At 37.5% G+C, this 17,443-nt stretch overlaps 2 protein-coding genes across 3 annotated transcripts; both read left to right on the top strand.

The window, feature by feature from the left end:
* Window positions 1–2,327: 2,327 nt before the first annotated feature.
* prr11 (proline rich 11) lies at window positions 2,328–10,878 on the top strand. Of its 2 annotated transcripts, XM_027138803.2 has the most exons (10): window positions 2,328–2,472; window positions 2,687–2,793; window positions 3,369–3,519; window positions 3,623–3,745; window positions 6,232–6,426; window positions 6,576–6,662; window positions 6,745–6,857; window positions 7,907–7,972; window positions 9,316–9,390; window positions 9,510–10,878. In XM_027138803.2, exons 1-9 carry the CDS (start codon window positions 2,458–2,460, stop codon window positions 9,374–9,376), a joined length of 918 nt encoding a protein of 305 aa, XP_026994604.1. In that variant the 5' UTR covers window positions 2,328–2,457; the 3' UTR covers window positions 9,377–9,390; window positions 9,510–10,878. The 2 variants fall into 2 exon arrangements, with proteins under 2 accessions (XP_026994604.1, XP_047660712.1); XM_047804756.1 differs by lacking the exon at window positions 9,316–9,390.
* Window positions 10,879–11,042: 164 nt separating this feature from the next.
* On the top strand, window positions 11,043–17,179 carry smg8 (SMG8 nonsense mediated mRNA decay factor). Its single transcript, XM_027138774.2, has 4 exons — window positions 11,043–12,625; window positions 14,316–14,461; window positions 14,993–15,850; window positions 16,823–17,179. Exons 1-4 carry the CDS (start codon window positions 11,107–11,109, stop codon window positions 17,033–17,035), a joined length of 2,736 nt encoding a protein of 911 aa, XP_026994575.2. The 5' UTR covers window positions 11,043–11,106; the 3' UTR covers window positions 17,036–17,179.
* The last annotated feature ends 264 nt before the right edge of the window (window positions 17,180–17,443 follow it).

Here is a 17,443-nt window from a genome sequence, read left to right on the forward strand (position 1 = left end):
CACATAAGAATCTTTAATTAATAAAAATTAATAACCAAGAGTGTCAGAGCTCATTGAATTCACTACACTGCTGAACTTAAGGAGCCTTATCCTACACTTGTACATATGCAATAAAATAATATATAATAATATAAATAGCTAAATGGAAAAACGTAGACATCCATATAGAGATGTGTTCCAGGACTGTTTACATTTAACAACAGTAAAACACTTAAAACCCCAGAGTGTAATCTCCACCTCTATTATTGATGAAAAAATATCTTTGCCTATCAAAATGTAATCAGATCTTGAAAAACAATCATGTAAATGTGTGTGTGTGTGGGGGGGGGGGGGAAAGACACCTTGCTGTGGGGGTTTAAAAACACCAGAGGTCTATACACCCAGTTTGGCTCATAAAGCCTGATATTTCAGTTGCTGTTTTAGAAGGGACTGGTGTTTTAGGATAATAGTGGTCTAAAATTAGGTTCCAAACTGAGATCAAATAGTGTGAATTCCAGTTGGGTAAAACTGAAATCTGCCTGTTCACAAAGCACATGTGTACCTTTAGACCAATCCAAATCAGTCAATTTTATTCAGTCGACATCTTTATTGGTCCAATGCTCATAAAAAGCCATGGCTTAAAATGCTAACTTGAAGGTGTTTCTCCTTGTATATGTCATGCAGACTAAAGTAATCTGAAGCATATTCACATAAACCAAAAAGTCAGCAGACAAGCTTGATAAGAAACTGACACTACATGAGTTAGAGACTGCACTCAATGGTTTAGAGAATGGATGGGCAACTGGCATCAGTTTGTTTTTAATTACTGCTCATCATTGGTGGAGTTTGTGACTGTTAGATGCAGACCATTTTATTTACTACAAGACTTAACCACTGTGCTTTTTGTCAGAATGTACATTTCCCCCAACACAAATACTAAGGAGGCAGTGCTATTAATGATCTGCAAAATGCCCATTCCTTATTATTGACAGAGGTTTCAAGCATGCACATCTTGAATCAAGGCTGCCTAAATTCCATCATCTTTGCATCATCTTTCCATTTTGGTGATGCTGGAACTTGTTTACACAAACAAAACTGTGTGTACCATGTGGATGGACCCTGTTCAAAGCCATCAGATAGGTAAAGCACGCACAAGTCCAGATAATTCACATCCAGAAAATCAACAACACCTGGCACAAGGCATCCAGGCCATCACAAACTACAGGACATCACCTGCCTTTAACAGTGATGCCTCCAATTTCAACATTTCCCTGAGCAGCACTGTTTCCTAAGTGCCTCTTTAAGTGACGTGACATACGGCTAAGTATGGTGACCCATACTGTACTCAGAATTTGTTCTCTGCATTTTAACCCATCCAAAGTGCACACACAGCAGTGAACAGACACACACCGTGAACACACACCTGGGCAGCCATTTATGGTGCTGTTGGGGGGCTCAATGGCACCTCAGTTGTGGAGGTGAGAGTCAGACGCTCTAACCATTAGGCCACGACTTCCCTAAAGACCAATACCATTATCCCATTATCATGCCTCAATAAACAATCATCTTCCTGTACTCAAACTCATCATGAAGCTCTTCCGAGGGCTTGTCATGAGGCATGAGACCCAGCTGCCATTCACACTGGACCCCATATATCTTGTGTATTGTCCAAACCATTCCACAGACAATGCCATTGCCACTACCCACTACATACTACATATGTACAAATGCTGTTCACAGTTCAACTCAACACAATCATCGCTCAGCACTTGATCGAAAAGCTGAGCCTAAGACTTGATCCTGTACTCCATTGAAAAGAATGACAATAATGACACACGTTTCATGCTTATTTGACATTCATTTAAGCACAAACACTTAAAAACAACAACATCTACGCATATTTTTTGATAGATGCAGCCAGTCTATCACTCACATGGTTGTTTTTCAGTTTAAAAGTTACAAACCCATTACATGATCATGTCATCTCCTACAAGGTTGTTGTTGTGCCTTTATTATTATTATTATGATGATGATGATGATGATGATGAACTGATTGGAAACGCAATGGTATTTAAATAAAGTTCTATAATATGTCTCACACGGTATTAAAATATTCCATAGGTTTTGTTTTGGTAACATTGTGAGCTGTTGGAAAACACCTTTGAACATTTGCCACATCCCACTTCTGCTGCAAAAAGTCATACAAATGGATTTTTACTTTAGGGTGGAGTTTAGTTAAGGCAGCGAGAATAAAAGAATAGCAAGAATAAAAAATGTTTTTTTAGCAAGAATCAAACGATGATTTATTTGGTTGCTGCGACAGCCAACAAAACCTTCGCCAGTTGGTGAAAAAAGAACCAAACACCACGAACCAATCAAAAGATAGAAATGGCGGAGCTGTTTGTAAAGCGGTCTATGGTTGGCTAAGAAGAATTCCGGAAGTGTTTTTGAAAATCCAGCGGTGCACAGCTGCCTGAAATGGCTGGTTTCGGGGTATTTTGCTTAATTATATAACTTATAGTTTTATGTATTTGGATTGAAGCAATAGACCATGATAGTTACACTATTTTTTTTTATTAACAATGCAAACATGTTTTATGTAAATGACCTCGCTTCTGCATCGTTTATGTGTATTTGCATAGATGAACAGTTTTAACGACAGTAATATCAGTGTGTTCAGTGTTTTCATTGTGTTTATATATTATAGAGACCAAGCGGACACTTTAAGAAGCGCAGGAAAAAACATGGTAGCAGTCGAAGTTTGGCCATGAAGGTTATGAAGGCCAAACAGTCATTAACTTCAGCATCTGACGTGTAAGTAAACGTGTAAGTAAACGTGTAAGTATAGAGTGGTCCCTATGAGTCCCAGTAGTATTGAGTCAAGGCTTATTATTATTATTATTATTATTATTATTATTATTATTATTATTATTATTATTATTATTATGTTTGTCAGCTGGACTTCTGATATAATGTTAAATACGTTTCTGGTCACACTAATCGCGTATAGAGTTCTGATTATAATTTTAGTTAAATGTAGATTTTAATAACCTTAAAAATCACTTTTTTACAAACATTTTTATTATGGTTCAACTCTAAATTAGGAATAAAACTGTCCATGTTGACCCACAAATTCTGTCAACTTCAATAGCATTTATATTTTTTATAAAAGAAACAAACAAACAAAAATACATAGAACAGTGTTTTAGACTCATGGTATCTTAAGTATGTAACCTAGTGAACCAGAGTTAATGCATCCAATGCCAATGATAGAGACTTAAGCACTTCTGTACGTCGCTCTGGATAAAGGCGTCTGCCAAATGCTGTAAACGTAAATATTTATATTTTGTACCCCTTTTGTACTGTTTTGTTTATTTATGTTGTTATAGTACAAAAAATCCAGTTGACAGAACGAAGGTGGAACAAGTTGTCAAATCCTGTAATAAGAACACTGAGAAACTATCCTCCTTTCCAAGAAGTGCAAGGTTGTTCAATGCAGTTGGAACATTTATGCGGCAGTGTCAGATCAGGATCAGTCAGGTACGTGTCAGCAACGACTGCTAAGCATGTGATGATAGCCATGCCTTCAAGCAAGGAAAAGAGATGTAATCAATTTCTTAATTCATAAATATCTCTTTTGAAGATCTTGCCTGGATTTTGGAATGTTGTATTTTTTTGGAGAGTTTATGAACAAAAAGTGGAAATTCTTTATCAGAAGGTAGAGGAGCTTCAGAAGGAATTACAGCTATTGCGTAATAATGCTCTGGTAAGTAGAACCTATGGTTGATTTTATGTACAAAGTGCAAAACTTTACCAACCCTCATGACAACGTTAAACATAAATTATATTTAAACAAATAATATGGAAATAGCAATTTAATTCATGTCCTAATGATGTGTAAGAAAAGATGTAATATATATTTCTCAAATTATTTGTATATCCAAATGTTTCCTTAAACTGCCTCCAAACTCTTTGCATACATCTGAGTTATTAGATTCTTTTATTTGTAACACAACCTTCCAGACAAGTCTAGGGGAGCTGGTACATCAGGGCCTTCATCCCCAGGCTCGGGGGTGGCAGTGCTGTCCTGTGCAGTGTCTGCCTGTCTGTCTACCCTTCCAGTTTACATTTTCTGACATTTCCAACTTAATTTTTTTTTCTTTTAGATAAATTGTAATATCGCTTTTCTGTTATGCTGGTATTATGGTTTTACAATTATTATGAAATTGGGTCTGAATACTTTTCGAATCCAAATATATATATATATATATATATATATATATATATATATATATATATATATATATATATATATATATATATATATATATATATTTGGATTCGAAAAGTATTCAGACCCCCTTCACGTTTTTTCAATTTTGTTATTGTGCAGCCTGATACTACAATTGTTCAAATAATTTTTGATAATTTACACTCAGTTGCTCATAATGACAAAATTCTGGAGATGAAAATGCTTGTAAAAAACCTGAAATATCACAAGTACATACAGAAAGTATTCAGACCCTTTACTCATTAGGTTGAAGCAATTACAGTCTTGGTATGACACAACAAGGTTTACACAGTTTATTTTCTGTCATTTTCTTTGCAAATCCTCTCAGGCATGCTCGCATTGGATGTGGATAGTCAGTGGACAGCTATTTTCAGGTCCCTCCAGAGATGTTCAATAGGGTTCAAGTCAGGGCTCTGGCTGGGCCACTCTAGGACATTCACAGAGTTGTCCCTAAGCCATTCCTTAGTCTTGGCTGTTTGCCTAGGGTCATTGTCATATTTGAAAGGTGAACCTTCAGCCCAGTCAGAGGTCCTGATTGCTGTGGAACAGGTTTTTATTGAAGATATCTCTGTACTACATTCAGCTTTCCCACTACCCTGGCCATTGTTGCTGAAAAACAGCCCCACAACATGATGCTGCCACCACCATGCTTCACTGTTAGGATGTGTTAGGCTGGTGATGAGAGGTGCCTGGTTTCCTCCAGGCATAATGTTTAGAATTGAGGCCAAAACGTCCAATCTTGGTTTTATCAGACCAGAGAATCTTGTTGCTCACAGACTGAGAGTCCTTCAGGTGCATTTTTGCAAACTCCAAACAGGCTTTCATGTGTTTTGCCCTGAGAAGAGCCTTCTGTCTAGCCACTCTGCCAAAGCCCAGATCAGTGGAGGATTGCAGTGACAGTCAGAGTGAGTCAAGTCAAATCAAGTCAAGAAGCTTTTATTGTCATTTCAACCATATATGTTGCAGTACATAGTGAAATGAGACAATTTTTCTCCAGGATCAAGGTGCTACATAAAACAAAGACTGTGCAACCTGGTGCAAACAGTGCAAGACAAGACAGTGTTTCTTCAGACAAGACCCAACAGTTTCTTGGTCACCTCTCTTACTAAGGCTCGTCTCCCCGATTGCTCAGTTGGACAGGTGACCAGCTCTTGGAAGAGTCTTGGTTGTGACAAACACTTGAGAATTATGGAGGTCACTGTGCTCTTGGGAATTTTCAGTGCAGAAGAATTTTTGTAGCCTTCCCCAGATCTGTACCTTGCAACAGATCTGTACCTTGTATTGAGAGCTGTGTGTCTTTTAAAAATCATGTCCAATCAATTTAATTTACCAGAGGTGCATTTCAAGTTTTGTTGCCAAGGGTCCGAATGCTTATTTAGATGTAATATTTAATTTCTTTTTTTTTTTTTTTAAATAAATTTACATTTCTATAATTTGGTTTTTAATTTGTCATTATGGTGTACTGAGTTTAGAATAATGATAAACATAAATATTTGCTTGTTCAATCTATAGCATAGACAGTTGTGTGTTAGTTTTTAGGAGATAAATATACAGTACAGTACCAATTACAGTTATCTGGCTAATTAGATAGCTGATCAAATTTGAACTAAATAGGCTTTAGAAAAGAACATAGTGTACAAATACAGATGTGCAAATGCAGAAGCACTAAGGCTGAGAATAATCACCCTTATATACTCTGACACCCATTTCAAAAGTGGTACTAGAAGATGTATACAGTAGGTAACCAGGATTCTAGCAGTACACAGAGATCATTAATTTTCTATTTAGTTATTAGAAATGAATGAGAAAACAGGAAACAACATGTTTGTATGCAAATATAATTATTGTTTTCAAAGTTACACTGATCATTGTAAAACATCACAGAACTATATACGATAATATGAGTATTGTGTCTTTGCCTTTGTTGTGCTTCTATCTATCTATATATACATCTTTTAAAGTTACCTACTGAACCAAGATGTTCTGGCTGCCATGGTACAACGTTTATGCACCACCATCAACATAGCTCTGTTGCTCTTCATCCCCTTCCACCACCACCACCACCACCTCCTCCTCCACCACCTCCTCCACCTATTCAAGTGCAAAAGAGACTGCCTTTAGTACCTAAACATAGGACGAGTAATTCATCATTGCAGGTACTAACCCATAGATTCTAAATTGTAATAGTCAATATTTCTCTTTGTGGCATTACTTATTATTTTGCCAGCAGCAGTTTACAAATGGCATTAGAAGGGCCACTGACACTTGTATTGATATTAATAATCTGTGTCACACTATCCATTAGGAGAAAGTTGATCGACATGTTGCAGTGACTCTTAAGGACCTGCAGGCAGTGCAGCTCAGAAAAGTGACTGCTAATAACAAAGTCCGGGTGAGGAAGCATGCCTTATTTTGTCATTTTGTCATTGAACTACATGTTTGTAAGAGCTCCTTATTGTGAGAGTTTTATGCAGATTTCTCCCATTGGAAAACAAGCCCCACTTGTCACGCTAGCAGACTTGCAGAAAATTCGTTTAAGACGTGTTCAGTGCAGCATCCCATCACCAAAGAGGCATAGCTCTGGCAGGTGAGTTCAGTAAGACACTTCAGAATGACACTACTGACAAATGTTTATGATTTATTAAGTATTATCCACTCAGTCAAGAATTGAGTTTTTAAGTCTTAATATATAAACACACACAGTAGACAGTATACTGTGTTGCTTAAAAGTTTGTAAACTCTTTAGGAACTTCTATATTTCTGTATATATATTACCCAAAATATCATCAGATTTTCACACAAGTCCCAAAAGCAGGCAAAGTGAACCCAATCAGACAAATATATTATACTTGGTAATTTTTTTTATTCAGGAAAATGTTCTAAAAGCAAAGATATACAGATACTGATATACACAGATATGTAATGGTGGATCATTTTTCTTAAGAATTAAATGAAGAAGTATAATATTGTTGGCTTATTTGTTTGTGTTTACTTTTAGGACTTGTAAAAATCTGATGATGTTTTGGGTCATATTTATGCAGACATATTGGAATTTCTGTAAAAGATAGGACAACAATTACTGGTCTTCCTCGTCATAAAAGCTTATTTATCTTTCTTAACAAGTCACATAGCAGTAAATTGTGGGGAAGTGGTAGCTTAGTGGTTAAGATGTTGGGGTACTGATCGGAAGGTTGAGAGTTTGATTCCCAGGGCCACCAAGCTGCCATTCCTGGGCCCCTGAGCAAGGCCCTTAACCCTTAGTTTCTCAGCTGTATAAATGAGATGTAAACTGCTCTGGATAAGAGCATCTGCTAAAATGCCATAAGGAAATTGAATCTTGAGTCATAAGAGACTGGAGTCATGGGCTCGAGTCTCAGATCCTCATCTCTGCAGTCATGCTTCCTTTTATCAGGAAAAAAAAATTGAGCTAATCAGTAAAATTGAGCTAATCAGTAAAAAAAATGTAATTCTTACAATTGGCTAGTAGAAAGCCACAGCCATGGCACTCTTACAGTTTATTAATCGAAAGGGACTAACACTTTCGTCCCATGAAACCTGAAAGTGATTTGATTATTTGACTGGTTTGATTGTGTTGTTTTTCTAAAACATATTCTTGTTCTTTGTTTCTTTATATAGATCACCAAGCAAAAGCAGAAGCCCTATGAAACTACACTTACAACTTAGAAAAATCCACATTGACCGGTAATTGAATCTGTATTTGCAATTAACTGCTTATTTGCTTTGTACAGAGGTTCTAAAAATCAATCATGATCCGTTTACCCCAATTTATAAAACACGTGTCACAAATTCTTTCATACATCTTAGTAATAGAAGAGTCATATACATATTGTGTTTCACAATTTTCACTGGTAATGTCAGGGAAATGGCGCTCCATTAGCCATTGTCTGTCCAAAAAAACCCCAGTTTAATCTGATTTCAGCTTGGTGAAAAAAAAATCAGGAAATCCCATCTGAGAGTTGATTCCACATCCTTCACATAAAATTTCAGTAAAATGAGTCCAGAGGAGTAAATGGACAAACAGAGACACTGTTTCTATTTACTCCTACTGTTTAAATATAATCTCCTACTAGTCCCAGAACAGACTCACAGACAAGGTTTAAACCCCAAATTGCTCAGAAGTCTGTGTGGAAGGACTGAGCAATTACATTTCTTGCCAGACCATGTATGTGTCTTGAAATCATTAACCAAAGTTCTCCTAGAGACTCTCATTGAGAAATCAGTAGCAGGACACTACAGACCATAAATTAAGTGTAATCACCAAACTAGTGAAACCATGTAATGCATCAAAATGATCAGCACAGTGAGGAGAATTGTAATATTACATAATTCACTTAATGTGCAGGACTGCATCATCGGTCACAATCCTCATTTGCACATCAATGCAAAATTAGACTATGACTACAAAAACACTAATGCCTGGGAATTTCATCATGGGCATTTCATGGGCATAAAAATGCCCAAAATGAGTGGAATCAATAAAATACTGTAACATAGGCATGGGTTATGTTAGAAGACGTGGCTGACTGAGGACGGTATGTCTCATGCACAAACTCGTACACACACACGTATCTCCCCATACAGTGATATGCAACTGCATGTTAGCGTTCAATTTTGCACAGGATTTTCTCCAGAAAATGTCAAGTCTAGTATTTTATTTATCTTTGTTTTAGCAGCAAAATGTTACCTTGCAACACATACTTTTAAACGATCTCGATCACACTGTCTCGTTTGAACTGTCTCAATCACACTGATCAGAATCGTTTGCTATTAGAAAGAAAGTATCTGCTGTTAAACTATTATCTGTTCAACTGTGTTATTGGACGGTGACAGTATTTATTATAGGAGCATTTGAAATGGAAATTTTAGAAGTAAATGAAATGCAATAACAATGGAATTTAGAACTCCAAACAATAGTATTTCTTAAGGGCTAATCTAAAATTTAATCTGCATTTCATTAGTTAATTGAGCACAAACAATATGCATTTTCATTTGAAGACTTTTCAGATATATATTTTTTTTTTTAGCACTCCAAGTAATACGCCACCTAGTAATAAGGAAAATGTTGAGAAATGGGCAAAGTTTTGATAAACAGCAGCTAGGTAAGTAATATTAACAATAATATGGTTATTAAGATACCTATATAATCAAAGTGTGTTAAAAGTGACCGTATTCTTCAATTATAGCCTGTTTATATTTTGTTTTTTTATTTCTTGTACAGGGTGCGTTTCCTGTGAAATCATAACCACTGAATGGCAAATGCTGAAACCAAGACATCATGAAATAATTTTTAATGATTTACTTTGTACTGTGATCAACCAAGTATTGCACAATTCCACCAGGAAAGCATAGAAAAGCCAGTTCTTTTATTTTTAATTATACACTGAAGTAATTTAGGTAAAAGCGATGATCAATAAAAAATTTAACTTTTTATTTTTGTATATTTACATATTCATGTCAACAAGAAACAGCTGACAACACCATTTTCCAATGTGCTTGAATTACTTGAAAAGTTCAAACATAAGGTATCATTCAATACATTTAGACATAAATATCAGGAAATGAAAGCTGCAAATATCTAAATACTGTAAATGAAATGGTCTATCAATTCATTTTCATCTTTTATTTCAAACACAAATGTCTTCAGTGTATAGCAAAAACAAAAGAATTGTCCTTGCCATCTTAATACAATCAGAAGTGACTGGATGGTATAAATAAGCTACTGAGACGTTTACTGTACTATTATATTATCCAGTAATGCTAATATTAATGAGGATCTTTTGGTTATTGCATTAAGTTCAGTTGATACAACTGATATATTGGAACTGCACAGGGAATAGAAGATAGAATATGGTTTACTGTTAGGAAGCAAACTGATGTTGGCACAATTTCCATTTTGGGTGTCGATGCTGGCCCTCAGAACACATTGCTACATCAACATTCTGCAAAGGAACACTTTTAACAAAATCCCTTTAAAAGGCTTAATACTAGCAAGGTGGTTTTAAAGTGTTTTGATCTTGTTGGCCCAATGGATAAAATCAGGTAAATGCTACTCTTCTAAATAACTATCAGCTAAAAAACAACAGGTTACGATGGTCAAGCTTTTAGCCAAAAACTTAGTTACTGCTACTAACTTAATCTCATAGACAGGCTGTTTCACTGAAAATAAGACTGTAATAATGTGGAAAATCTTAAATATTTATTGATCAATTTAGACAAACTTGCCAGCAGACAAAAATGGCCCACAGGTTTGACCAGCTAGTCCTGTGTTCTGGTAGCTGATACCTGTTCTGACAAAGCTGGATGTCTTTAGCACAGTGGCAGCCAACATCTTATTGTTACCATGGTTACATTGCAGTGTTTATAAGTCAAATGATCTTACAGAGCTGCTGTGGCTGGACCCAAGAGAAGCAGCACTGAACAAGATACCCCACTAGTGGACAAATCGTAAAGAAAGAGTATGATTTGCACAGCCAAGCAATGATATTTGGTTATAAATGTGCCATTTTTGCCACCTCTTTTGTGCCTAAGTATGATTTTATTGTGTGTATAAAATCTGTAATTCATGAATTAAAGATATTCTTACATAACTTGTCTATTTTTTCTCATTTCAATCGAATTTCGAATGAATAAAAAGAAGTCGTATACGTTACGGTGTCTATTTACGAGTGCTCCTGACTACCAGCACCAAGCACATGCTATTGAACATGTTTCTAGGAACTTCAGATAAAAATGTCGCAGGTTTCCGCACGGTTACTTTTAGTTGACGCTCATGGAAAGCCCGCCCACTCCAGTGTTGTAGCTTGTATTTAGCAGAAATGGCGCTGCCTCTGAATATAAGCGAACTTCTACAGTCAGACATAATTGAGGACTCTCTTTACAAAGATGAAGGCGTGTGTGTATTGGGGATATTTGGTAAGAGTGCTGTGCAAACCGGATGTTCCAAGGAGTCTCTTATAAACATATTGTCAGACAAACACGTCTTTTCCCTGTTTGGGACCGATGAGACGGACAGTCGGGATGAACGCAGCTCTATCAAAGCTTATTATAACCAGGAAAACCGTGTGTTGTATTTGGTACTAACGTCCATTTTCGACAACCGACAGCTTTTGCGTGCGTGTGATTCTCTAACTTCGGGTCTGGGTCACGCCGAAGCGCACGAATTTTGGAAAGGAGCTGAGAAAGATCACTGCATCCAGCTGCTCTATCTTTTCTCATTGTGCCACATTCTGCTGCTAGTTAATCCTACCTGCGCCTTTGATGTCACTTATGACAGGTTGTTCCGTGCCTTGGACGCCCTGCGCCAGAAAACGCTACCTTTCCTCCGTGGTGCCATAAAGGATTGCCATGTGTCCAAAGAATGGAAGATGAATTGCAGACCCTGTCCTCCTCGTCTGCTGTTTGTGTTTCAGATGAATGGGGCACTGAGGACCAGTGCATCTGGACTTGGTAGTGGCAATGAGGGCACAGGAGTAGACAAGCCCAAGAAACACTCCCCAAGAAGACGCCTACAACATGCATTAGAAGATCAGATCTACAGAATATTCCGTAAGAGCAGAGTCCTCACCAATCAGAGCAGCAACTGCCTCTTCACTGTACCTGCGAATCAGGCTTTTGTCTATGTTGTTCCAGGACCGGAAGAAGATCCGATCGGTTCTTTGCTTGGGCAGTTGCGAACAAACTGTGCACTGCGTGAGTGTGACCCTGGCACGCCTGCCCGGCGATACCAACAGATGCGGCACTCTAACAGGCATCCCTTATTTAATTTGGAGAATAGTGGTCTTTCTTCATTGACCGGTCAGATAGTCGACTGTAATCTGAAGGAGTTTCTTTGGCAGCATGTAGAACTTGTTCTGAACAAGAAAGGATTTGACGACAGCGTGGGCCGAAACCCGCAGCCATCCCATTTCGAGTTACCCACCTACTTCAAATGGACTCGTGTAGCCTCCAGGCTGTACCAAGTCATGATAGAGAATAATGAAGAAGAGACAGCAGAACTTTTCCTTAAAGTGCAGGGTCAGCTCAAGGTTCTTGAAGGCTTCCTGGATGCAGATGCAAAATTCTCAGAAAACAGGTGTCAGAAAGCATTGCCGCTGGCTCACAGTGCATATCAATCCAACCTGCCACACAACTACACTACCACAGTGCATAAGAACCAACTAACTCAGGCACTGCGGGTTTATAGTCAACATGCCAGAGGAGTAGCCTTCCAGCGCTATGCCTTACAACTTCATGAGGATTGCTACAAGTTCTGGAGTAATGGACACCAGCTTTGTGAGGAGCGCAGTCTCACTGATCAGCACTGTGTGCACAAGTTTCACCTGCTGCCCAAGCCAGGTAAACACCACTGCTAAGGTCACAGGATGATTTAATACACTTTGAAGAAAGACTTGCATATTAATTAGAGAACTATAAGCTTCAGCTTATGCCCAGAATTTTCACATTGCTATTAAAGTAACAATTTTAATTTTAAAACTTTCTTCTAGTAGATCCACACTTTATTTCCATATGGTAATTTCAAAATAATATTTGAGACATTTATCTTATTTTGTATTTACTCTGTCAGATTTTTAGTGTGTCAAAAGTTTATATAAAATTTGTTAGAATTTGGAAGCCTTGCATTTTAATTGTTTGAATTTTAGTCACTTTCACAAGCTTCTTAGTATACTTTTATTATTATTGGGATTCAATTTTGTCCATTCCTCCAGACAAAACTTTTGTATCTCAGTAAAGTTTGTGTCTCCAGACATGCTTGTCCAGTTCAGTCCGTATTTTTTCTATGGGATTTAAGGGGAGGTTTGTGATGGCCATCGAAATACCTTTAATTTCCTGTTTTTAAGCTGTTTATTTAACACTTGGTAAAGTGGTAAATAAAAATGTTGTGTTGTGGTATGATTAGAATCATAGTCCAACTTCTGGCTGTTTTTTAAGGTGTTTGAATATTTTAATGTAATCCTCTTTCATCATGACGCCGTCCTTATTTTTACCCATACTTCACAGTTGAGATGTTGTTCTTCAGATTAAAAGCCTCACTGTTTTTTCCTCCATACATCCCTAGATAGTCTTTCAGGCCATGGTGGTTTAGGGCTCTCTGATGGTGGATGCGCATATTTGATACCTGAAAACTCAAAATCTTTCACCAGTTCCTTTATAATTGTGGACCAGGTTTGTTCATCTATGGGAGTGATGCAGTGTCTGTGTATTTTCATGATTTAAATATTTGTATAGTAGTTTGAACAGATGCTTGTGTTCTCAGTTGATTTGGAAATTGCTCCTGAGTAGGGATTAGACTTGTGTAATTCTACAATGTATTTTCTATGGTCTTGGCTGAGTTGATTGTTGGATTGTAAGTTGTAGGGAGACATGAGATCTAGGGAGACACATCCTGTGCTTGTGGAAAAGATGTTTAATTTGTTTCAGAAGGGTTAAATTATTGGCTTCCATCAAGTAAAGAGACCAATTAAGGAGCTTGCTGAAACTGTCCACTGCATTATTAAAACCTAGAAGGATCGTGGTGAACCATCATCTTCAAGGAAGAAATGGTTCAGCAACATTTTGTGCCCAAAAAATATGAGGTCAGCTGACAACGTGAATATTGTGAATGACCAGGTTTTGTTATCAAGGATTTTTCCTTCCTTGAAGACACAGGGATATTCCAGGATTGCAATAATAGGATTCTTCACACTCAAAGTGTGTTTTATAGAGCACGAGAGATCATTTTCACACATGGATTGGTTATCATACCCAAGATCTAACCCCAATGAGATTTTTTTGGATGTGATATTTTACACAGCAGTGTGACTCTCACATCAATATAAGATCTTGGCAAGACACTAATGCAACTCTGGACAGAAATAAGTGATGTGACCTTGCATACAATTATTAAAAGGATGCCATGGTAAATTTGTAGTGTAATAAAATCAAAAGCAGTTCAATAAAATAGAAACAAGAGTGTGTGACTTAAAATCTATTCATAAAATTCATTGTAATGTAGAAGGTAACAAAAAATTATTTTTTTTTTCTGCAGGAGAGAAGCCTGAAGTGGATCACAACCCTCCTATTCTCTATCACAACAGCAGAGGACGCTCAACAAGTTCCTGTAATTGTGGCAGGAAGCAAGCCCCTCGAGAAGACCCGTTTGACATCCAGACTGCCAACTACGACTTCTATTTAGTTTGTAGAAATTATTAGGAAATATATTGATCATAAACCTTTATGAAAAATAATGGTAATGGGGCCATAATGATGTTTGCACCAGAGCACTACTCTCAAATTCTCAAGTTCTCAACAACAGCTTGGAGTATCAGAACTTGTAATCAGAACTCTGAAGACTTCTGCCAGGGAAGTCTTCAGAGTAGAGAACTTTAAACAAAAAAATTAAAAAAAAAAAAATTTGTTGGCTCAATTAGGAAGGCAAAAAAATAGATTTGTAGTCATAACCCTTGTCCAGGAGTATTTCTTGGTTTGCATAATTTAATGTTTTTTCTTCTCAAACACATCCACTTTCACTAAGGAAAGACTTGTTAGCTGATGAGATTTCTCAGGTGTGTTGAGATCCAGGAGAACAACAATAAATGAGCAGGATTGAGGGTATTTCAGGACAAGGGCTGAGACCTAATTGAATAACAGGAACTAACTAAATCGCATTAAACTGCTCTTATATAACATCTCTCTTTCTTTGTAATTCTTTTTGCTATCATTCAGATGCTTGAAGAGAAGTGCTGTAGTAAATTGGAGAGGATAAACTTTCCCGTGTTCCAGGCCAGCACTTCAGACCCAGCACCTGCCTGTGATGATGCATCAAGACCTCCAGAAGTGCCAGCACCTGATGTTGAACGTCTCAAAGAAAAAGAGAGCCTGACACATACGCCTGGAGATAGCACAAGTCTAAGTCTTGCTCTCAGTCTTGGCCAATCTACTGACAGCCTGGGTGCTTATGCTGATGGAGTTGAGGGCCATGAGAAGAGGCCAAGTGTTGACAGACAGGCATCCACTGTGGAGTATCTACCTGGCATGCTCCACTCTGGATGTCCTAAAGGGCTTCTTCCTAAGTTCTCCAGCTGGTCTTTGGTCAAGCTTGGGCCTGCTAAGTCTTATAACACCCTTGTAGGTTTAGAGCAGCCTGGCTTCCTACCTGGCTCAGCATTTCTCCTCCCATGGGACTTGGTGATTCGAAGCCGCTCAGAGGATGATGCTATCTCCACAGAGCTTGATGGTGGAGCCTCATCATGGCCAGCTCCCAATAAAGTGCCTGCTGGGAAAAGGGGTACTGTTGGAATCGGACGCAGCAGAAGGCGTGACGATGTATTGCGTGTGTATGTGGGTTTTGAATATGAGGACAGCAGGGGCCGTCGTTTCCTCAGCTCGGGTCCAGATAAAGTAGTAAAGGTACTCGGACAAGGAGGGCCCAAAGAGCCGGCCACTCGAGCCTTGAACTCGGACATGCCCCTGTACATTACTTCTCCTGCCCAGGGTAGAGGAATCAAACCGCACTATGCTCAGATGGCTCGACTCTTTGTTGTGGTTCCTGATGGACCAATTGAGATGATACTTAGCCCACAGGTAAATAATCAAATTTTGTGAATACTGCCCAACAACCAATTTCCCTACAATTAAATAGAATTTTTCAGATCCACTCAGTTAAATGAGTTAAATGTATTGTAATGTAACAGCTATATTTAAAGTTTATTTTCTAAGAGATGGTACGGCTTTGGCAATGCTTGCATATTTTGTGTTTGTTGAACGTTACTTCCCGTATAATCTTAGCTGCCGGTGTTAAAAATGAAAATAGTGTTGTGTCTCTGTCTTATCAGAAACTCTGAAATTTTCTCATCTCTGTCTCAGCCTACAAAGATTTGAAATGTTGTTCAATTAAATTTATTTATATATTGATTTTAACAATTCCCATTGCCTCAAAGCAGCTGTACAGAAGTATAGAAACAGAAGAGAGAAGGAAAAAAGATATAAATATAATAATAATAAAAAGAAATAAGGATAAAAATGAATATATACAATTAAAGTTTAAAATAATTTTTTATATAATCATGAATAATTCATGTAAGATGTTCTAAGAACTCTATAATGTTCCTGTTACAGTACAAAATGTACATTTCTAACTGTGCATGTGGGGTTATATAGTGCTAGTCATAAAGTGCCTATAAAATTCAAGTGACTTATCAAAATATTTCATCTTAAGTTTGAATTAATACCTGCCTGGTCTAATACAGTTTTTTGGTTGCAGGAAGAACGATGCCTTGATATGTTCTGTGTACTTGTTTGTAAAAATGTATTTAAATATATACAAATTTCATGTTAAGTTAGAAAGATACTACAACCAGCAAATGAACACATCTGACCTTCTGGTTTCTGTCTCAATATGAAAAACCATGTGAGGTGTGGCTTGCCTCGGATTCCTTTGCCGACGGTTTTGTCTCAGTCTGAACCCAATACTGTATGAAATTGAGATACATGATGACATAACTACTAGTAATCTGTGCAGCACTTTATGTATTTTATTGTTTTTGTCCTAAACAGGTTCAACCTGGGCCCCCACCATGTCCAATTTTCCATCCAGAGAAACCAGAGGTTGTGCTGCCCCCTGATGGATTGTGGGTGCTACGATTTCCTTATGCCTACGTGACAGACAGTGGACCCTGCTATCCTCCGAAAGAGAATCAACCACTGGCCAGCTTCCGAGTCTTGAAGGGCATTTTACGTGCCAATACCGCATGTTCTCCAGCACAGTGATATACAGTGCTTAAATATTTTGAGAGATTGTTTTCCTAGAGAACCAGAAGATCTTGGAAAGCATGCGCAGTTGAGAATTGATCATAAATAGCAGTGTTTATGTAATGCCAGCTGTTGTGAATAAAAATGAAAGTTATGTTGTAAGAGTCCAGCAGTTATTTTAATAAAAAAGATTTAACATTAAAAGATTTATGTGTATACACTGCCTGGAAGAAAAAAAACACCACCTGCATTTAACTAACAAGGTAATGGGATATTTAATTCCAATTGATATATTTCAGCTGGCAAGTTATTTAACCCTAGCTGATGCATTAAGTGGTTTCTCGTTTCTAAAACAACCATGTTGGAAGACATATGGTTTGTCAAAAATGTAACAGTTTCAGAAGGGTCAAAATAAAATTGAGTTAA

The sequence above is a fragment of the Tachysurus fulvidraco genome, chromosome 20 (assembly GCF_022655615.1).
Source record: "Tachysurus fulvidraco isolate hzauxx_2018 chromosome 20, HZAU_PFXX_2.0, whole genome shotgun sequence".
Classification (NCBI taxonomy): Eukaryota; Metazoa; Chordata; class Actinopteri; order Siluriformes; family Bagridae; genus Tachysurus; species Tachysurus fulvidraco.